At 40.7% G+C, this 20249-nt stretch overlaps 1 protein-coding gene across 6 annotated transcripts in view; it reads right to left on the bottom strand.

The window, feature by feature from the left end:
- Positions 1 to 20249, bottom strand: part of MANBA (mannosidase beta) — a gene marked incomplete at its 5' end in the record, with an annotated part of 56019 nt that overhangs the window by 32281 nt on the left and 3489 nt on the right. For all 6 annotated transcript variants that reach the window (XM_082282267.1, XM_082282269.1, XM_082282268.1 and 3 more), the window contains 6 exons: positions 2800 to 2910; positions 5510 to 5685; positions 8061 to 8184; positions 10796 to 10966; positions 12915 to 13020; positions 13535 to 13629. In XM_082282267.1, the coding sequence (XP_082138393.1) occupies positions 2800 to 2910; positions 5510 to 5685; positions 8061 to 8184; positions 10796 to 10966; positions 12915 to 13020; positions 13535 to 13629 (783 nt within the window). The remainder of the gene's footprint in view (positions 1 to 2799; positions 2911 to 5509; positions 5686 to 8060; positions 8185 to 10795; positions 10967 to 12914; positions 13021 to 13534; positions 13630 to 20249) is intronic.

Here is a 20249-nt window from a genome sequence, read left to right as displayed (position 1 = left end):
ACTACAGCTTCCTTCTGCCTTGTGGGGTAAAAGAAGGGCAATGGGAGATAACCAGCATCTGACATGCCTGGCTACGTGCCTTTCTGGCTACCAAAACCTTGGCCACCTTGAAATCTGTCTGGCAGAGCTTGCTGCCTGAGGGCTGAACATTTCTCCCAGTCTTGCAGCACGCACAAGAGACTCTCTAGCCACCACAGACCAATCAGCTGGTTCTGGGCATAACTATGAAACAGATACCTGTTTTTTTAAGGCACATACAAAGGCTTTGTACACAGTTAAGTGACCTGCGGATCACGTTTGGCATTCCCATATTTAGCAGTATGAAAAGTAGTAAGGATAAAGAGGCCTAGAGCTGAAATAAGATCACAGAACAACCCAGTGACTAACAAATTAGCAAGCAGCATGAAAGTGGTGTGAAAACTACAAAGCCAGAAGGAAAGACTTCTGGAAGTCATGCTAAAATGCCTAGGGGGAAAAGAGTGTGTAAAGGGATGGCGGGAAAGAAGCTAGAGGCCAAGATCTTGAAAGTATAAAAATAGCCTTACAAAACAAAAAACTCTGAGTACAGTGCTGGAGAAACAGGCATGCAGAAAGATGGGGAAACAGAACTGAAAAGCAAACAAATGCCTCATGGGGCAATTCCTTGATGTAGGGATGGCAAGAAGAAAAGCAACTTACCAATACCAAATAGGACCCTCCATCATGAAAACCAATTTCACTCTGAGATATGACTTTGTTTCACATTATCCTAAGAAACAAACTCTAAACCAAAATACTCAAACGGAAAACCAAATCAAAACCAAACCACATCCCATCCTGGATGCTCGGTTTTATTCTACTTTGGTTTTCTGCTATTCTGAACTGGAATGAGTAATTATTTCTCTCAGCCAAAGAGATTCCCAGCACTGCTGGCGAGAGCTCTATAGAGCTCCTGCAAGTAAATACTGGAAGGCCACCCAGAAGTATTCCCAAAGGATTAGTTAATGTTCTGAAGACTATTCTAACATGTCAGAATCCAGAAAGTAGTTCAAACTAGGTGTAGCCAAATGTGACATAAAATCAAGCTGTGTTTTCTCACATGTACAGTTCTCATGCGTCAGTTTTCTCCTGTCCAAAGTTAAGTAGATACTCATATGGACACAAACCACTTGTGAAATGCCTCACCACTAATTTTTTTTTCTGGGGAAAAAGAAGAGAAAAGATGGAAGTAAGAAAGGGTGGAAGCAAGGGTTATTCCTCTTGAATACAATCACTACAACATGGACAACAGAACTGACAACAAAACAACTGTCAGGAATACTAATCCCTGATTGTATCTCCTGAACTAATCAAAGTTCTTATTAAGCTATATGAATGTTGCAATTCAGTCCTGCTGACATGAGAGAAAATTATGCTACAACATGAAAAAACCGCATGCAGAGCCTTTTTCCACTCATACAGCTCTGGGTGGCGGGTGATGCTGTGTGTGCGCACGTGTGTCTGTCAGAATCCAAGACAGAGATTCACAAAACACAGGACGGATGATCTGACTTCACACTGTAAACTGTAAAGGCTTCATATGCTGGTTAATTTACAATGCCCACTATGTGGTGCAATGCCTTCTTTTTCCCCCTCTTTCCCCTTAAGAAGAAAAAAATAAGAGGCTTCTGTTGTAGACCATGAAGTCCTTATGATCATATGCCAGAGAGCTCTATGAAATATTCTGACACAAGCACCCAAATGGAACTGCTTAGCTTTCTATCATTATGCAGTTTTCACACAGTAGTAACAGAATTTTCCTTTTTACAGGCTTTATAGCCGTATTTCCTACAACCAGTTTTGCCAAGCATAATATGCTGTGTTTACTTGGTGTAGGTTTTTTAATTGTTTCAAAATTAGAACACTAGAATTAATTAGAAAATTAATAACAGCAAAGAATTATTATGATGACTTCATCAGTCTGTATAAACACTACAACATCAGAAGCTACTAGTTTTTCATAGGGTTTTTTCACATGAACAAATGTTACAGCAAATAGCAGTTTAGATGTTTGATGACCAGGTTAGTTTTTAGTGAAGCAATACACACCAGAAACATCTAACAAATGCATACATTTACGTGGTTGTTTCCACATGTTCATGGCAAAAGGTGCCCAGTCTAATCTCTATGATTTTTCTTTTTAATGGACAATTGGAAATCACCTCTTCTAGGCTTCTTAGTAAAACCAAACAGATAATTAAACAGCCAGGGTGTTAGAGGAACCCTTATGCAAAAATTCCTGAATATTACTTTTATGGTCATATTTAAGATCTTACCTCTTCTCGAGCCTGAAGCATATCTACCACATTCTAATAATGTATGTTAGGTTTTAGGAATGTGTCTATCCCATAAATTTTTTACAAACTGAATTATCAAGAAAAATCTCAGTAATAAAGCTTTGCATAATCTTATAGAAATCTAAAAGGAGTTTTCAGCGCATGATACAAAACCAAGAGCATGGTATATCAAGTTTAGAAGTGCTGTTTTCTTTTCATAAAGTAGAAAACTTAAGAAGTAAACATCTTTTCTCTTCTGAGGTTTCCAGCTAACTTTAAGTCATCTTGCAGCCTGAATATAAGTAAGGGCATCCATACAAGCTAAGACTAATGGAAAACAGGTAGCCATACATTGTGATATTACAAAAACTCATTTCTCATTAGCATTTTCACATGCGTATTACAATCCATCAAGATATTTAAGAGCTCTAGACACCTGCTACGCAGAGCAGATGTCCTAACAGTACCAGTGCAATGCCAGATGTAACTAAGCTGAAGGGCTCACCTTTGAAAACTTCTCAATCTGGCATCCTTCCTCCATCATAAAAGTTGTTGTCATGTTGTATCCAGTTTGCTTTCCATGTCCATTTGGCCACCAAGCCTCCACTGCAGAACTCTTGAACATACAAAGGATAGAGTCAGAGCAACATATATAAAAAGAGGTAACAAATGCACCTGGGGCTCAGATACCTTTGGGTGAATTACCGCAAATTTAACAAGGTTTTGTGCTTCAGGTGAGATATGCTAATGCTGTCTCCAGCTGCAGCTCTGAGGTGAAAATCATTTACAGAGAGAACTATGATTTCCTCTGCTGAAGTCCAGGCTATCACTTCATGTCCACAATAGGCCATGAGCACACCCAGACATGGATGCACACATCTGGCTGCTACTCCTCAGCTGAGGTACACTGATACACTACTCCTCCAAACCCCAAATATCTGTGTCAGGAGCAGCCACTGTTCACTGAGCTCTGTATCATACACCTCCTCTCATTGATCCCTTTATCTATCCCATGCTATATTCAACATACAGCAGTGACAATTTTCAACTGTGACTTTGGTAATATGCGACCATACCGACTGCTTCACATATGTCAAGCTTTTAAATCAAATTCTTTCATTCTTTCAGTGGTTTTTCCTTTGTCTCTCTGTGCTTCCTAATCGCCTCATTAGTACACCTCAATTTTTACAAACATGAAATACAATCTCTAAGATGACAGAATATTTATCTTCACTCTAGCAGCCTACTTCTGCTGCTCAATCCTGTTGCCAGCATTTGCCAGTTGAGTGCACAGCACAAAAATTGTGGAAAGAAAGCAATAATGCATGCAACCAAACAATGGAAGGATCAGCACTGAATATAGTCATGCAAGGAGTGCCTCAATCTTTTCAAACAAACTGAGGCCAGAAAGCAGCCCAACAATATGTTTGGCTGTAGCTATACTTGGACACAACCACGACTACATCATGAATATATCTTCCAGCTTCTCCAATACAGAATTATCATAACCGCTTGTGAGGAAGCACTGATCTCTGTGCTGCATGGAAGCACAGACTCAGCGTGTGCCTCGACAACAAGGGAGTGTTCGCAGCTGCCTGGAACGACTGGAGTGCCTCATTGGCCACTAATGATGTCACCCCTGTGCTCACCACTAGCTAATAAGCAAAATGCTCTCAGGTTGGCAACACAGCACTTCGAGTGGCAACTGCAGGAAGGCTGATAAACATCTTGGCGATATGCAGCACTCGAACACCTACTGACTCCACAATATAATCTGCAATAAGCTCTTAACTAGAAGGAAATTTCTGGTGTTAAATTCTCAGTATTTAACATGCACCACACAAGTCTGTGTACAGAGTAAGGGCTCCGTTAGCCTCGTCAATACATGAGAACACATTTCGGGGCGTCTCGTAAAATTACCTGATGTGAATTCGTGCAGCAAAGCCTTCTGTGCACAAAGAATAATGAAACACTGCTGCTTCTGCTCTGAAGGAAGTGCTTCCTCCCAGACTCGCAGCTGCACTATACTAACAGATCTCTTCTGGGGCTGGGGATGGGACAACTAAATAAGCAAAAAAATTTCTGAAGTTTCACTTTTCAGCACCTGCTTAATATAATCCATTAAAAAGCTAAGCAGAGACTAATGGTTGTTTTAAATGAAACTGGGTATTGGTGACTGCTCATGTAGCTTGCATGTCAGATGACAACATTAACAAAAACTGTATGTTTCTAGGCTTCTGTGACAAAATAAAACAAAGCACGTAAGTGCACAAGTCACAAACTGTACAAACTAGAACATAAACACCCTGCTTGCTTTCTCTCCACTCAAACAACTGACAAGTGAACTCAAGAACACACACACAATGCAGTCAAACTGGGAAAACAGATGCAGATTTACACAGCAATGCAGAAAATCAGCAGAGCCAGTAAAATATAGAAAAGCTTGAGGGCAGACCCTCAAATGCTATTAACCGCCAGTATTGTCAGAAGCCCCAAATTCCTGCTCACAGCATATCACCACCCACAAATGTGTGTCCTGTGGCAGTGAAGGTCCCATGGAGAACTCCATCAGGTGTGGCTCCTGCTCCACCTGCCTGGGCTCCCACTCTGTCCCACTGGCCTGAGCCTGATTTTTCAGTTGAGTTTGCTCCTCACTAGAGTACCTTTAACCAGTCAAAAATTCCTCCTGAGATTTGCTGACCCAAAGGACAAGACAATGTAAGGAGTATTACTCCACAAAATTTTCTTTTGCTTTTATTTACCTGGAAGATTATCTGCTAAGAGGTTTGAGAAATGTTTCCTCTCTATCCTGGGAGAATCATGCATATTGTAGTATATTCTGATCCCCATCAGTCCAGTGAACAGTAGCATGTGAGATATCTGCTGCCAGTGAAGCGAAGCGACACAGGGTATCCAATGGTTATTTACCCAAATAACTCAAAATAGGCCATTTAACAGTGGCCAGTGTTATGTGATCTTTTTTCTAAGGCTTCATCATCTTTTTGCTCTGAGCTACATAACTCCACAAACATCAGATTTTAGAAAGCAAAAGAACTCTTCTCCTACCCTGTAAGGGGTACAAGACTGTTGTTAAAAGTCAGGAACACAGTAAGGAATGGGAGGGAGGGCTAAAACTGGCATGAAGGCAAAAAGTCACATTGGAAACCAGGGGAAACATTTTGCAGCTGACTAGCTTTCCACACACACCTCCTTACCTTGTTGATGTTTACATGCAGCACAATGCTGCCTTCTCCAGGTTGAAGCCTCACACTGAACGTTTGCTGCGTTTGTAATTTGGGAATGTTCACAGTCACAAGACCTGCAACTGGCTTGGAGCTGACTACATCAAAAATAGACTCGACTTCAAGACACCACTGCTGAGCACTCTTTACTAAGAGAAGGGGGAGGAAAAAAAATGGGAATTTAAGAATTATGTTTATATACCTATTAGTTAACACCACCTCTCATTAAAAAAAAATTCAAACACCTAAGAGTAAATTTAACAATTTTCAGGCTGTGTTTGAACCAGATCTACATGGTTAATCTTCTTACTTAGCTCATCTGTGTCAAAGAGAAGAGAACAATGCAATATGATTTATGTTTCTTAACTCTTTTTTTCATTCAAAAGCCATCCAGCCTTTTTTTTCAGAGCTCTGTACAAAAGTCAGAGACCTTGACACCAGTCACTTCATTAGGAAGGAATTTTTTCCCACCAACTCCCACAGACATTGTATTTGCTTTTAGTCAGCACTCATATGAACGTGGTCCTCTTTGGGAAAGATTGTAATCACAAGCCAGTACAATCACTTTTGTCAATGAAACAAAAACAGTATTAACAGAAAATGATCTGAATTCATCCCAGACTCACTGGGCAAAATGAATGGAGCTACACTGGGGATGAATTGGGCCCACTGTGTCTAGACTTGACAGGCTATATCTTTATGTCTCCCACCAATGTGTCGTGGAGGAAACAAGTTAATGACTTCCCTGAGATCTCTCTGAAGCTACCACAGAGCGTCCTCTCTTTCACAGAACTTACTGAATAAGGAGAGCCAGGGTCAAGGGTACTCAAGATCTATGTGTAAATTTCCTACTAACTTCAGCAATTGAATTGCCTAGCCACTAACATAGCCTGGCTAACCCTATATTTCAAATGTTACATATTAACATACAAGCAAAAGCAAATAAAACAGAAAACAAGGAAAACTAGAACTAAGACACACAATTTACTTTCTCTTTTCATTTATATACTCAAGCTCTCCTTCTTCCACAAGAGAAAGAGAGCTCACTCCAAAAAACAAAGAATTGCATTCAGCCCTGGTGTGATTTTCACTGTCTTTCATAGAATGAAGAGCAACGATTGAGTTCCTGAGTTTATATTACACCCAGCATTACCCAGTGAAGACCAATTTTCTGAAATGTGGAAAAAGTTAAAAAAATACCCACTGTACAAGGGTCAGACATTACAGTGCATTTTTCCTTCCCTACAAAGACATATAGAAATTCCAGTCCATTCTTAACCAAATGATCTGTGGGGTCTAGGCACAGAAACCCAGAACAATGAATCTTTTACAGACTCAGTGGTCAAAAGGCTATGACACTGATGAACAATAAAAGTATGTAGGCAGCTTAAATTCAGGTTGTTCATTTACTCTTTCTTTTTCAAACGTTATTATGTTTAAATACTAATAAGCTCTTGCTCTGGTTCCAAGCCACTCTCTGCTGAATGAAAAGAGGTTTGCTCTCTCCACTTATCCAGAGAGTAAGACTTTACCTACCAGAAGGTGGAGTTGTGGGAATGTGGGAGGGACCAGAGAAGGTTTTTACTGTAACTAAATTTTAGAAAGCACACAGTCTGTGCTGGGGCTTTCCATGGAAATTCCAGTCACGTTAATTCTAGCTAAGACCTGCAGCTATTTCAGGACGCTTTAGAAGCAGCCATGGAGTGATGTCTTCCTCTTTTATTCATACACAACAAATCTATTCCCAAGGGGCGAAATCCGCCCCAGTGCAGAGGACCCACGTGTGAACCTTTACTCCACTGAAGACTGGGCTCAAGAGGCAGTGAAAAAACCACATGGGTGGTCTACAATGGGGCATATCACCGCTTGCAAAAAGTTTCAAAGGAAAATTAACTACTTTTGCTGAGCTGCAGTGATCTTCAGGACAAAGGAGAGGAAAATCAGAGACCACTGCAAGCGAGGAAACTGGTTTGGTAAGTTAGGTAGCAGGAATGCAGGTTATCCTCTGCAGTTGCAGCTTTAACAATTATCCTTGCATAGCACGACTGCTTTTCTCTCTCAGACTTCATGTTGTGTCCTGAAAACTCAGCACTCTTCAAACTCTATTCACCGTGCATTTGTCTTTCCAACACAAAACCAAATTCCCATAGCAGCTTAGCCTTTGTTTTAAATGAAAGTAGACATATTTACAGGGAGTCTTGGTCAATACACATGCCAATATAAATGAAATTTTTAAAAACCAGAGAACAGGTACTAATCTCAATTATACTACATTTATTTCTGCAGTTATTCGGGTACTTTAAGCAAAAAAAGATTCTGAATTCTAACACTTTTAATAGCTATTGCTTGTACTGAAGTACTGTTTCAATGCCTAAAAAAGGTGTGCTGTGGAAAGAACTACACACAAAGTCATAAAAAACCCCATAGAACATTTCCTAAACTGATAGTTAATTGGCTTAACAATAAAATGGTTTGTATTCCAAAGGTGAAACAACAATAAAAAGAAGAAGTGAAAAAGACTTACCAAAGAAAGGAGTTAAAGAAAAGTAAATCAGGTGATAATGGTTATAGGCCTCAATCCTAACATCTTTCCAGATTCCTTGAGTGGGAAAAGAAGGGCCCCAATCCCAACTAAATGAACACTGCTCCTGGAAAACAAAATTATTATGTTACAATTGCCTGTTTTTCACACAGACATTGATGCTGTACCAGAAATAAAAGACATTTGCTATCTGGGAATAAAATATTGATGTGCACTGAAAGAATTTTTCCAGTTTTCATAAACCCAAAGAGCTTACAGTATTTTCTTCTTATTTCTCAACCAGAACTCTGCTGGTACTACCTGTATTATATTAAAAAAAATAAATTTTGTATTAAACATCAAAGGTACAGAGAAATTTTGTACTACTGAAAGAGCAAAACAACACTTAGCATACCACTTAAAAAAAATGCCAACAAAACCCCAAACAGTAAAGATCCAAAAAATAATCCAGGAGAATATTCTCAATTCAGCTATGAATTATCTTAGTTTGTAATGTCAGTATTTAATTGTACACCTAAAAGACAAACTGAGCAGAAAACTGAGTTAAAAATGTTACAGTATTTTAGAAGAAAAGTATAAAATAAAAATCATATATGAAATAGTTTATCTCCTATTTTTGGTTTAAAGACCACAGATGAATACAAGGAAAGAAATGGGTATGTCTGGTGCATTTGTGTAGTTCAGTCATGTTCACTGTTTCTCCCCTTTTTATGGTTCTCTTATACAAAAACAAAGGGAACAAAAACATGGTTGAGAAGTAGCTTAGTTCTGGTACTAACATCAGAATAACTGTCAGAATTATAAAATGCTGGTCAGGCAGAGAAGTGCGTACACTAATTTCCATTTAGCTGTTTTCAAACCTGGTCAGACCTCTACTTAACAAATCCCTTGACAACATCTATTCATCTGCCCTCCAAGTTTCACACAGCTCCAGCCCCCAAAGCAAATACAATGTACAGTGTACAGTGACACACAGTTCTAAATTTAGAGACTAATAACTTACAGCCAAGGCATACTAATTTGGGCAAACCACATTGCACAAGCCTGGCCCATCCCTTGTGTTGCCAGTCAGCCTCCCTGTCTATCAAATTGCAAAAGAGCCTTCCAGGAAGCAAACACTACACCTATTTCAAAGGGAAAACCAGGAATAACATATTCTTAGAAAACATGTCCGATTGAAAGTCATTTTCCCTTTATAAAAAATAAACAAATGAATCACTGACAGATTGGCAGGTTTCACTACAATACTACAGAGACTGCTATCAGAAACAGTATCTCATAAGAACAATATGCCTGGATCACTGGAGTACATCAGCAGCAACAGGTTTCTGTTCTGCCACAAACTCCTATTCAGATTTAGTTAAGTTTACTGCACTTAATACTGCACCTGAACTGTGTAAACAGCTCTCCATTACTTTCAGATGGAAAGTATCCAGTTTATAGCAATGTCCTAGTTTATTTACTTTTAAATGTGATAGCTGCCGTTGTTGCCATATACTTCGAACTCAAAATGTTTCTGGAAATTTCTGGAGCAGCTTCCAAGTACACTCAAACAACTCATTTGAGGAAAAAACATTAGGTATTTTCTTACAAATTTAAAGGTATAGTGCAGTGAAGCATAAAATCATTCCAGGCCACTTTTGCTCTATAAATAAGACTACAGCTGTGTAAGTGCATTATTACTTGCAAGCCTCTCCTCGCACTGATTTCTAAGAAGCACATTAGACTCAGAAGAATTAATAAACTTTCTAAAATGTACAGAAAATAAAAGTAGCAGCAACTAGAAATAAAGACAGCATCTTAACCCTAAAGGATCTTTCCAGGACAACAAGGAGTCCATGTTTACATTAACAAATTTTAAAGAAAATTATATCCAGGTTTAAATTAACAGGATCCTAGTCATTTTTTGAGGAGACTCCAGAAAGACTTTGTTAGAAAGTTTGAAAATAATTAACAAGAAAGGCATTTAAGTGGAGACAAACGTGCAAAACCACCCAAAACCAGAAATTAGAAGACAAGATCATCTGGACATTGCCTCTATCTGCTGCAAAGCTATCAGAAATACATGAGATGCTACTCAAATGATAGTCTGCCTTTAGTTAAGTTTTAACAGCAAAGAAGCCACATCTTAAAATTTCTGAGCTTCATTCATTTATATTACATTGTTGTTTTCACTGAATATGTACTTACAAGTACTTTACTAAGATGAGAACAGGTCCCCTGTTACATAACACTTCTTGGGACATGCCAGAGCTGCCCAGTATAAATAGCACAGCACATGAGCAACAGCAAACACTCACAAAGCGGCTTGGATGAGATTTTTACAGCCTTGGCAATACACACTGGTATTTGCAACAGTGAACTCTATTGTCAGCATACACTGCTAAACCCACCCAGTGGATCAAAATGTAATGATTACACATTTCCCACTGCTATCCTGCCCTCTTAGCTGAAAGTCTCCTTGCTGACCCTTTGATGAAAATAGCCTTTTAAACATTCTTATCACTTAGATATGAAGCCTGGCCTTCTTATGCCTCTTGTATTGTCAACATACAAGATTACAGGTTTCTAAGGGGGACGGGAGAAGGAAGCTGCAATGAAAAATATGCCCTACTTATAAAACTACATTGCAGATTTCAGAATACAACCGTAAGGACAGCTTGTGAAGCATTCCTCTTTCCCAGCCTGAAGCCAGAGACAGACAATTCTGCCCCTACCTTTCTGATGAAATTAACATGGCACTCTCCTTTCTGCACAGGTGGAGGGCACACCGGGGGAATGCTGTGTGCTTTGTGGCATCTGCTCTGCTCTGCTGCATATGAAACGGCTGACAAGAAACGGACTTCAACAAAATTGACCTCCTGGATCACACTGGTAATATCAAAGCTCTATGACAAAACACAGAACAAAACCATTACATGTTGACATTTATATATGAGATTTATAATCTCTATTACATTGGGATTTTAATACCATACATATATTATTCAGAGGCTTTTGAAATACTGTCTCAGCGTGCTCCGGTTTTGAAGGAAGAGAAAAGCTATCTCATAAACTGAAAAAAAGAAAATACACTGGAATGTTCTAGATACAAGGAGATGTTTCTAGGCAAACCACTTTCCTCACACCGAGCCCTCACTGCAGGCTGCAGTGCTCTGCTTGGACACAGAAATGCTTGAAAGACAAGGACAGCAAGAGAATCTTTACCCTCCTTCCCCATCCAGAACTCATCTGCATCTTTGGGAAGACACCTTATTCCAACTCAGAAAGCTGCTCCATACAGGAGTGTTTCCAGCTCACACTGTGCTGCCAGCTCATCTACCACAAGGCACTGAGCTGCCTTGTCCATGAACGCTGCAAAGCTGTATTTCATTCCCCAAAATGAAATGAGCTGCCTTCTCACCTCCCAAATATACAGACACACTTCTATGCCAGCACCAAATGAAGCATTTGGGGGCTTCCTCACCAGGTCACAAAATCACCTTCAACATGGCTGAATAAAAGGAGAAATGTTCCATTTCAGAACTATCCTGTGCTATCAAGACAATATGGTTCTAATGGCTAATACCCATTTATTCCTCAGAGTGCTCATTTGTGAAAAGCCAAGGAGAAAAGCTATTTTTTCTAATTTGGAAGCAGCCCAGCTAGTATCACTTATTTCTGTAGCATACTGCAGGAAATTATAAAGCAAATAGCGTTCCCCAATTCAGAGCCTTCAGAGAGTCCTTTCTGCAGATGCTGCCATGTGGAACGGGTGAACAAGGCAGAAGTCTGGGTCACAGTAACCGCGGACTCAATTTAATGCAGCACACTCTGATTTTACAGTGAAGGCCATTTCATGAATTGTTACAATCTGACACAAAATGAAGTTGCAGAAATATGGACAAAATAATACCACTTCCTAAATTTACAGAGCCTGCTACTGACAAACCTTTAGATACTCTCCAAATAGTAAATAATGACAATTTCATAAAACCTCCATGAAATGTTTGATTTCACTGATGGTAAAACTAAGTCAAAGAGAAACTAAGTGGCTTGTCCTAGGTCACACAGACTCAGGTGGCAGAATCTAGCTCTTAGTCCAGAGCCTCTGCAATAAAATCTGCTGGAATGGTAAATGCTGAGATGTGGAGACGCCAGATTTCATTTGTAATTTAGTTATTCCACTATTATTCTTCCTTTAACTCTTCAGGTTTTTTGATCCCTTTCAGATAAAAGCAAGCATTTCTCCTTATGTTAATACCAGAATAATTTTGTATTTTAAAGCTATAAAATTAGTTGGAATGTTTTTGCTACTCTCAGGATCATTCCATAATGAGTACTCTCATGCTGACACAAGCGAAGCTCAAAAATGCAAGACAATGTTATCCAACGTGCAATATTAAACATAAACCACCCTCTTTAAAAACCAAAAGCATGAAAACACAAAGGCTTTACAGTATGTGCATTTTCATTGCAGTATTCACATGTAAACCATTCTAATACCAATTAGTAAGCAGATTTACAGCTAATAAAACAGATTTAAGCTTACGTTTTCTTGGAGCTGGGACACATCCCAAGAAGCAAGATGCATTATTAGCTGAACTGATCCTCTTGCATTGGTCCTCTCATTTAGGACAAGGCACATTCACTTCTAGATATGACACCATAGCTCGTGAAAATGGAAGTACACTTCTCTTTTTAACATTTACCTGATAACACACGCAGTCCTCAGGTCAACACTTTCTGCATCCAACCACCTACTTTTATGGGTACTTGAATGCACTGAAAATGCTCAGAACAACAGAGCTTTGAAGAAAAAACAGAAGCACCTTCAGAAATAAACACATTACTTACATATCTGTTGAACATGTTGTCTGTTCTCCCAACTGTGACATTGTTGAGCAGGATCTGTGCTACTGTATCTACTCCCTCGAAAACCAAATTCACTTTCTGCCACTTTCTATGGAAGAAAACATATGTGTGGAAAACAATCAGAATACCTACAGTTAAGGACACACAAGAAACAGACAATATAAAAATGTGTATCACTATTGTACCAGCAGTTGCCTCAGCTACCTGCAAAAACATTTGACTCAGTGTAGCTACACTGTATCTTTAAATGCTCAAATTAAGATGACAGCTGAAGTAGCTCAAGTCAGCATGTTCAAGAACACTGCACCATATATAACACGTTCACATACCCACCAGATATTAGATGGGATAGCTTTCAATTACCCTAAGAATTATCTTTTCTCAGTTAACAATTCATAAGTAAATTTTAACAATCCATTTAAAAAAAAAGGAAAAAGCAACAATTGAAGTGTTCTGTAGCAACAGATTTGCAGCTGCACATGATTGCATAATTTTTTTTATCAGATACAGAAGTATTAAGCAGATTTTGAGCTGATGGATTAACTTGCAATTCCCCATGAAAGATGGCACAGAACTATTTTAGACATATCTTTACTGCCTACCTGACGTCAAAAGGAGTTTTGAACGTCCTGCTGTAAGTCCAGTTATCTAGTGAGATCCATCTGTACATCACATCATTAAATCTGTAGTATGGATCCTAGTAACAGACCAACAAAAAGAAAATTACAAGATTTATTAATAGTGTTACTACATAAAAAGAATCACAATGTCCATTAGATGAACACTTCTTATTTCAGTCAGTCTGCAAATGCAAAATCCATCTTAGTCCTGATACTCCTTGTCACCTTTGAAATTTCATGTGAAAGCAAAGCTTTAGTAATATTTGGCTTTATTTATATAGGTCAAAACCCTTTCTGTTATAATCACTCAAACTAGAAGCAGCAGGATTTGTTTTTACAGTCTGGAAATTAACCAATAAATCAAGAGAGCTTCTGACTTAATGAGAGGAACAGAAACATGATCACCCTCATAATTATGGAGAAAGTAAGACTAATAGGATTTTAAGAGGCAAAGAAACAGCATTTTAGGCCTCTAGGGACAGCAGTGAACAAATCTCTACTTTAAAGTTATTGCAAACACTCCACTTGTTTCTTGTCAGCTAGTCTTGCTGTGGTAAGGATAAACAAAATTGTTGTATGTGGAGGGATGGAAAAAGAGAAGAATGAGAAGCAACATGATTTTGGTTTTGGTATAAAACTAAATGACTACTTTTGAGAATAGTACTGCATTTACACCAAATGTGCCCTTCTCCCTTTAACCACACTATCTAGGAAGAATAGAAGGCACAGGTCGTCTAAGCTACATCCTCAGCCTTTCTAGATTCATGCTGTATTTGTTACCTTATGGCGGGTTGCAATGTCCCTGACTCAGGTTAAAGAACCTGACACCCCATGGCCTTGCACCTCACACAGAGGCAGCAGAAGAGCACAGTGCCCCATCCCGTGTCAGTGCAGGAAGGCACAGTGCCCCATCCCGTGTCAGAGTGCAGGAAGGCACAGTGCCCATCCCATGACAGAGTGCAGGAAGGCACAGTGCCCCATCCCGTGTCAGTGCAGGAAGGCACAGTGCCCATCCCATGTCAGTGCAGGAAGGCACAGTGCCCCATCCCATGAGAGAGTGCAGGAAGGCACAGTGCCCCATCCCGTGTCAGAGTGCAGGAAGGCACAGTGCCCCATCCCGTGTCAGAGTGCAGGAAGGCACAGTGCCCATCCCATGTCAGTGCAGGAAGGCACAGTGCCCCATCCCATGAGAGAGTGCAGGAAGGCACAGTGCCCCATCCCGTGTCAGTGCAGGAAGGCACAGTGCCCATCCCATGAGAGAGTGCAGGAAGGCACAGTGCCCATCCCATGACAGAGTGCAGGAAGGCACAGTGCCCATCCCATGTCAGTGCAGGAAGGCACAGTGCCCATCCCGTGTCAGAGTGCAGGAAGGCACAGTGCCCATCCCGTGTCAGTGCAGGAAGGCACAGTGCCCCATCCCGTGTCAGAGTGCAGGAAGGCACAGTGCCCCATCCCGTGTCAGAGTGCAGGAAGGCACAGTGCCCATCCCATGACAGAGTGCAGGAAGGCACAGTGCCCATCCCGTGTCAGTGCAGGAAGGCACAGTGCCCATCCCGTGTCAGTGCAGGAAGGCACAGTGCCCATCCCGTGTCAGAGTGCAGGAAGGCACAGTGCCCATCCCATGACAGAGTGCAGGAAGGCACAGTGCCCATCCCATGTCAGTGCAGGAAGGCACAGTGCCCATCCCATGACAGAGTGCAGGAAGGCACAGTGCCCCATCCCATGTCAGTGCAGGAAGGCACAGTGCCCCATCCCATGTCAGAGTGCAGGAAGGCACAGTGCCCATCCCATGACAGAGTGCAGGAAGGCACAGTGCCCCATCCCATGTCAGTGCAGGAAGGCACAGTGCCCCATCCCGTGTCAGAGTGCAGGAAGGCACAGTGCCCATCCCATGTCAGTGCAGGAAGGCACAGTGCCCCATCCCATGACAGAGTGCAGGAAGGCACAGTGCCCATCCCGTGTCAGTGCAGGAAGGCACAGTGCCCATCCCATGTCAGTGCAGGAAGGCACAGTGCCCCATCCCATGACAGAGTGCAGGAAGGCACAGTGCCCCATCCCATGACAGAGTGCAGGAAGGCACAGTGCCCCATCCCATGTCAGTGCAGGAAGGCACAGTGCCCATCCCATGTCAGTGCAGGAAGGCACAGTGCCCATCCCATGACAGAGTGCAGGAAGGCACAGTGCCCATCCCATGTCAGTGCAGGAAGGCACAGTGCCCCATCCCATGACAGAGTGCAGGAAGGCACAGTGCCCATCCCGTGTCAGTGCAGGAAGGCACAGTGCCCATCCCATGTCAGAGTGCAGGAAGGCACAGTGCCCATCCCATGTCAGTGCAGGAAGGCACAGTGCCCATCCCGTGTCAGTGCAGGAAGGCACAGTGCCCATCCCATGACAGAGTGCAGGAAGGCACAGTGCCCATCCCGTATCAGTGCAGGTACCCGCGGCCTGGCAGCCCCGTTCCAGCCTCTGCTGCCGCTGCCCGGCTGAGCTGCTGCCCCGAAACAAAGGCCAGTCTCTTCTGGCCTGCATGACTCAACCCCGGCTCAGAGGGAGGGGAGCTGCGTTAAGGTTTGCTTTGATAGCAGTGTTCCAACAGTACCAACACACTGAACTACCCGCCCTGAATATCCAAATTCACACTGAACAAATCTGACCAGCTTTTTTTTTTTTTTAATACTTGCTGGAACTTAATTTTTCTCCCCATTTTAAGAGTCAGTAGAGATAGTAAATACATTCTGGATTTGAAATCTTCTGAAAAAAATTGTCTCATACCTCATATTTATTTTGCACCTAACAGGGTCAGGCTTTGTAATATACATATAAACCTATTATAGCAGAGGAAAATCGTAACATCTAAGTGACTCTCCTCAGCAGCGCAGTCCTTTCTGGAGTCCTACAGTAATACCATCATTCCTTGGGCTCATACAGAGGAAAAGGTGTCACCTTGCCTCTACATGCTATGCTCTATCAATCAAATTTCTTACTACAAGGGAAGAGTCAAAAAGGAAAAGTCTTGTCACCTTAGTGAAACTGTGACCTCTGTAATGATAATACAGTGTATACTCTAAAAGTTAAGTCATTGTGAGCTTACCAGAACTATTACTGAATTTTAAGACATTCATACCATTACTTTTGGGGAATATATCTCAGACATTTATTAAGATGCAAAATTTAAGGCTAAGAAAAGCATATTAATATGCAAAATTTAGGCTCATGAAAGAAACTCCACTGAGATCATTGTACTGAGATAATGAAAGGCAAGCATTGAATGTCAGAGACCGTGAAACCCCCCAATATGTACTTTACAATGGTCTTGCTTTAACATTATACACCATCTTATATATATTTACATATACATACATATTCGTATTAAACATCACATACTGTTTTATTTCACATTATGCTTTGAAAAATGTGCAAGTTAAATTTCAGTAATTGCCATTTGTATGTGTGAAGTATTTAACAAAAGGCGTGAGATGAGAGTTGCAAATGCACTATCAACAGCAGACTGTAAAGCCATTTGGCTAACGGTCAAAAATCGACATCAGTGTCTCGGCAAAGATGAACAAAGAAACTTTCACCACTTCTCCCACAACAGCACAGATACAGAGATGTCAATGAACAAAGTCCTGACTTCTGGAAAACACAAAACCGGTTGTCTAGGAGCAGAAATGTAGGAGTATTTTACCAGAGGCAGAAATCATTGCCAAACGGGCTCTTACAGGCATTTACAGAGTGGCATGTTTAAATCTCAGAACGTACTGAAGATCCTTCTTCCTGAAGGAGCTTCCTTTTCTAGTCTAAAGCCTTCAAACTTCAAGAAATGCACTGACTGCTAAAATAGGTGTCATAGAAGGTGCTAATTAGCCCTTCTGACTCACAGGCATCCGCCCTTTCAGATGGAAAGCTCACAGTTCCGTGTACCTTCATATAAAACTTAACAGCTTACTGGTATCATTGCTACATAACCAGTAAGACAGCTCATATATCACACAGAAAAGCTGTTAAGTGCTAATAACTGGTCAGTCATATTAACCATGACAAATGTTGATTGTTATACAATCAGTCGTGGCAACGTTCAAGCAATGCTTTTAAGACAATTCTCAAGATTCAGGAGAAATGCGTGACCACAGCAAAGTCCTCTAAGAAAGCAGAATTACTTCTCCAATACACTTCTGAGGTTATTGACTTTTTCATTATTAAATACAACTGTTCTGAGTGCCGGAAGATGTACCCCTGTAAGTCAAATTGTCTGGATTTCTCTGAAACAGAATTTCATCCCACGTGAAATCATTTCACATCAAAATTAAAGGCTTAGTTCAAAAAGTGCATGCAAAACCCCAGAAATTTAAAACTCTTAAAGGCACAAGGAGAAACTGAAAGATGGTAGGAAATAGGCTGCACATCCATTAAATACACTTCACATTCAATAGCTCAACAGCTCAATGTGTTCCTGGAAGCAATTCATAGAGGGGTGGAGTCAACTACGGCTATTTTTAGATCCCACCAAACATAACAGCCTTGCATTTTCCTGCTCCCTGCAATTTGGGGAAAAATCTGAAGCACTCAAGCTGCCTGCCTGTTTGTTCCCTGCTCCCAACCTCAACGCTGTAAGCAAGCAGCAAACCAGTGCTGAGATTAGGTAAAAAGCCCTGCTACAGATCATCAAAAGGAAGCAGTTTCCAGGTCGGATAACAGGACATCAGCGGGACTTCAAAAGCACTGGCAGCACTACAATGTAGGCCAGATGGAAGCTTGTCCTTGCAATGATTTTAAGGGGATATTGAAAAGCTACACTGATAAGGAGGAAATTGATGAGACGTGAACACATGAGACGTGAGGCTCCAAGCCCACGTGAGCGAGTGGTGCCAGGCACACCCTGGCCCAATGAAGGGACACCTCCAGGCCCCCACACTCCAGGAGTTCTGAGGGGCATGGCACAAATACCTGAATGACACCAGACGGAGTCAGCTGTACACGGGGGGAAGATCTGCATATAATGAAATGAAATGTAATAAAGAGAACAAAAAACAGATTCCTTTGCCTTACCCTGCTTTTGTTATGGTCTAATTTGAAGTCACCTTGCATGCTCTTCTCTCATAAATTAACTCTGCTGGTATTTTATCATTTGCACCGTAAGAAAATGCTGATGGTGCAACAGATTACCAAAATAAAATTTGCAAGTGATGTTTCACAATTTACAGTTTAATGATTCTGCTGTGCCCAACTTCAGACTGGAAGCTAAATAGTTAATACATACTTAATATATACTTATCTATACCCATGTGCTCCTTGACATCACAAGTGATAGCAGTCAGGACACTTACACAATTTTCACAGCTTGAAGTCAGGCTGAACTAACAGTAGTGACAAATGGATTGTATTCTTGGAACGTGAGTTTTGGAAGTTCCTCCTAAAGTAACTAATTGTCAGTAGCTGCTCTCAGAAAGCAGTAAACTGAATGTCACTGTCAATGTTCAAGATGTGTCACAACTGAACACTAGGCCAAATATGACTAAAGAGTTAAGATACTAATACCCACTGCATAATATTATTTGAATACTGTGATGTATTTAACAGACCACTGTAACTTTTCTCTCTTTTAATATCACAAGCTTTTGAAAGAAAAACTTAAGTGCCTTTTAATACTTACGCAAAGTTTTACTAAGGCTTTTGAACGTTTCCACATATGTTCTCACAGTTCAGCAGAGCACCTATATTTCAGTGGAAAATAATATAATAATCAACTATTCCATCATCAATGAATGCCATCTAACCTGAATAGAACCATAGGATACCCAATGGAATTGTTACCTGGCTTGCTCCAAAAAATCTAAGTTGTGATGAAGTGTCAGAAAATAAACAACAGAGTATTTTATACAAATGCAGAACAAGCTACAGAAAAGCACACTACTTTCCAGAAACACAGAACTACCAGTTGGGGTACATAAACTTCTAATAAATTTTAATATCCGAGTATGACGAAGATCACTGTGAGCTTCTCTGTCAAGTGCATGCCCTTGTCTATCAGGCCAGAAAATGCAGTGTTACCCAGCCCCTATATCAGCATCACACTTGCAGACCTCTCGTAATGGTCTATGCAAATCTAAGTGACAGCTAATAAGACAAAATAGCCTTATGTATGAATGCAAATGGCTGGCATATGAGAAAATCCAGCTACAATAGCCATATTCATCAGAACTGAAAATTTACAGCAGTCACCTGCCAACAAGAAATGGCACAGTGCAGAACTTGGACAGTAAATGGTAGAGGATGCCTATTTCCAGCACACAGACTTAATATACAAGCTACCTGTGGGTACATATGGCTTATCAGAACAGTGGTCAAAAGCAAAATCTTCAGACAAAATGGTTTTGGCAAATCTTTTTCCAGAGCTGCAGGGTTCGGAACAGATTCACTGCAAGTTTGTAAAATGTCTGCATTCAAAATGAAGCTTTGCACTAACTTTATTCAAGTGACTATTACCCTTCTTTATGTGTATTTCTCATGTGTTTTCTGAATTTTACATTTAAATAATAGTACGAGCTACAGTGTCTTAATGAAATGTTATTAAAACAATCAAGTCAAACACATAATCTGATGCAATCTCCTGGCCCTAGAGCTTTTATCATAGATAATCCAGCATTTGAACTACGTTGATTGAATATGAAAGAAAATAATACTTTAGTAGGAAACT

Source organism: Coloeus monedula (genome assembly GCF_965178545.1).
Source record: "Coloeus monedula genome assembly, chromosome: 5".
Taxonomy (NCBI): domain Eukaryota; kingdom Metazoa; phylum Chordata; class Aves; order Passeriformes; family Corvidae; genus Coloeus; species Coloeus monedula.
Note: the sequence above shows the minus strand (reverse complement) of the source record. Positions and strands in the feature narration are given on the sequence as shown.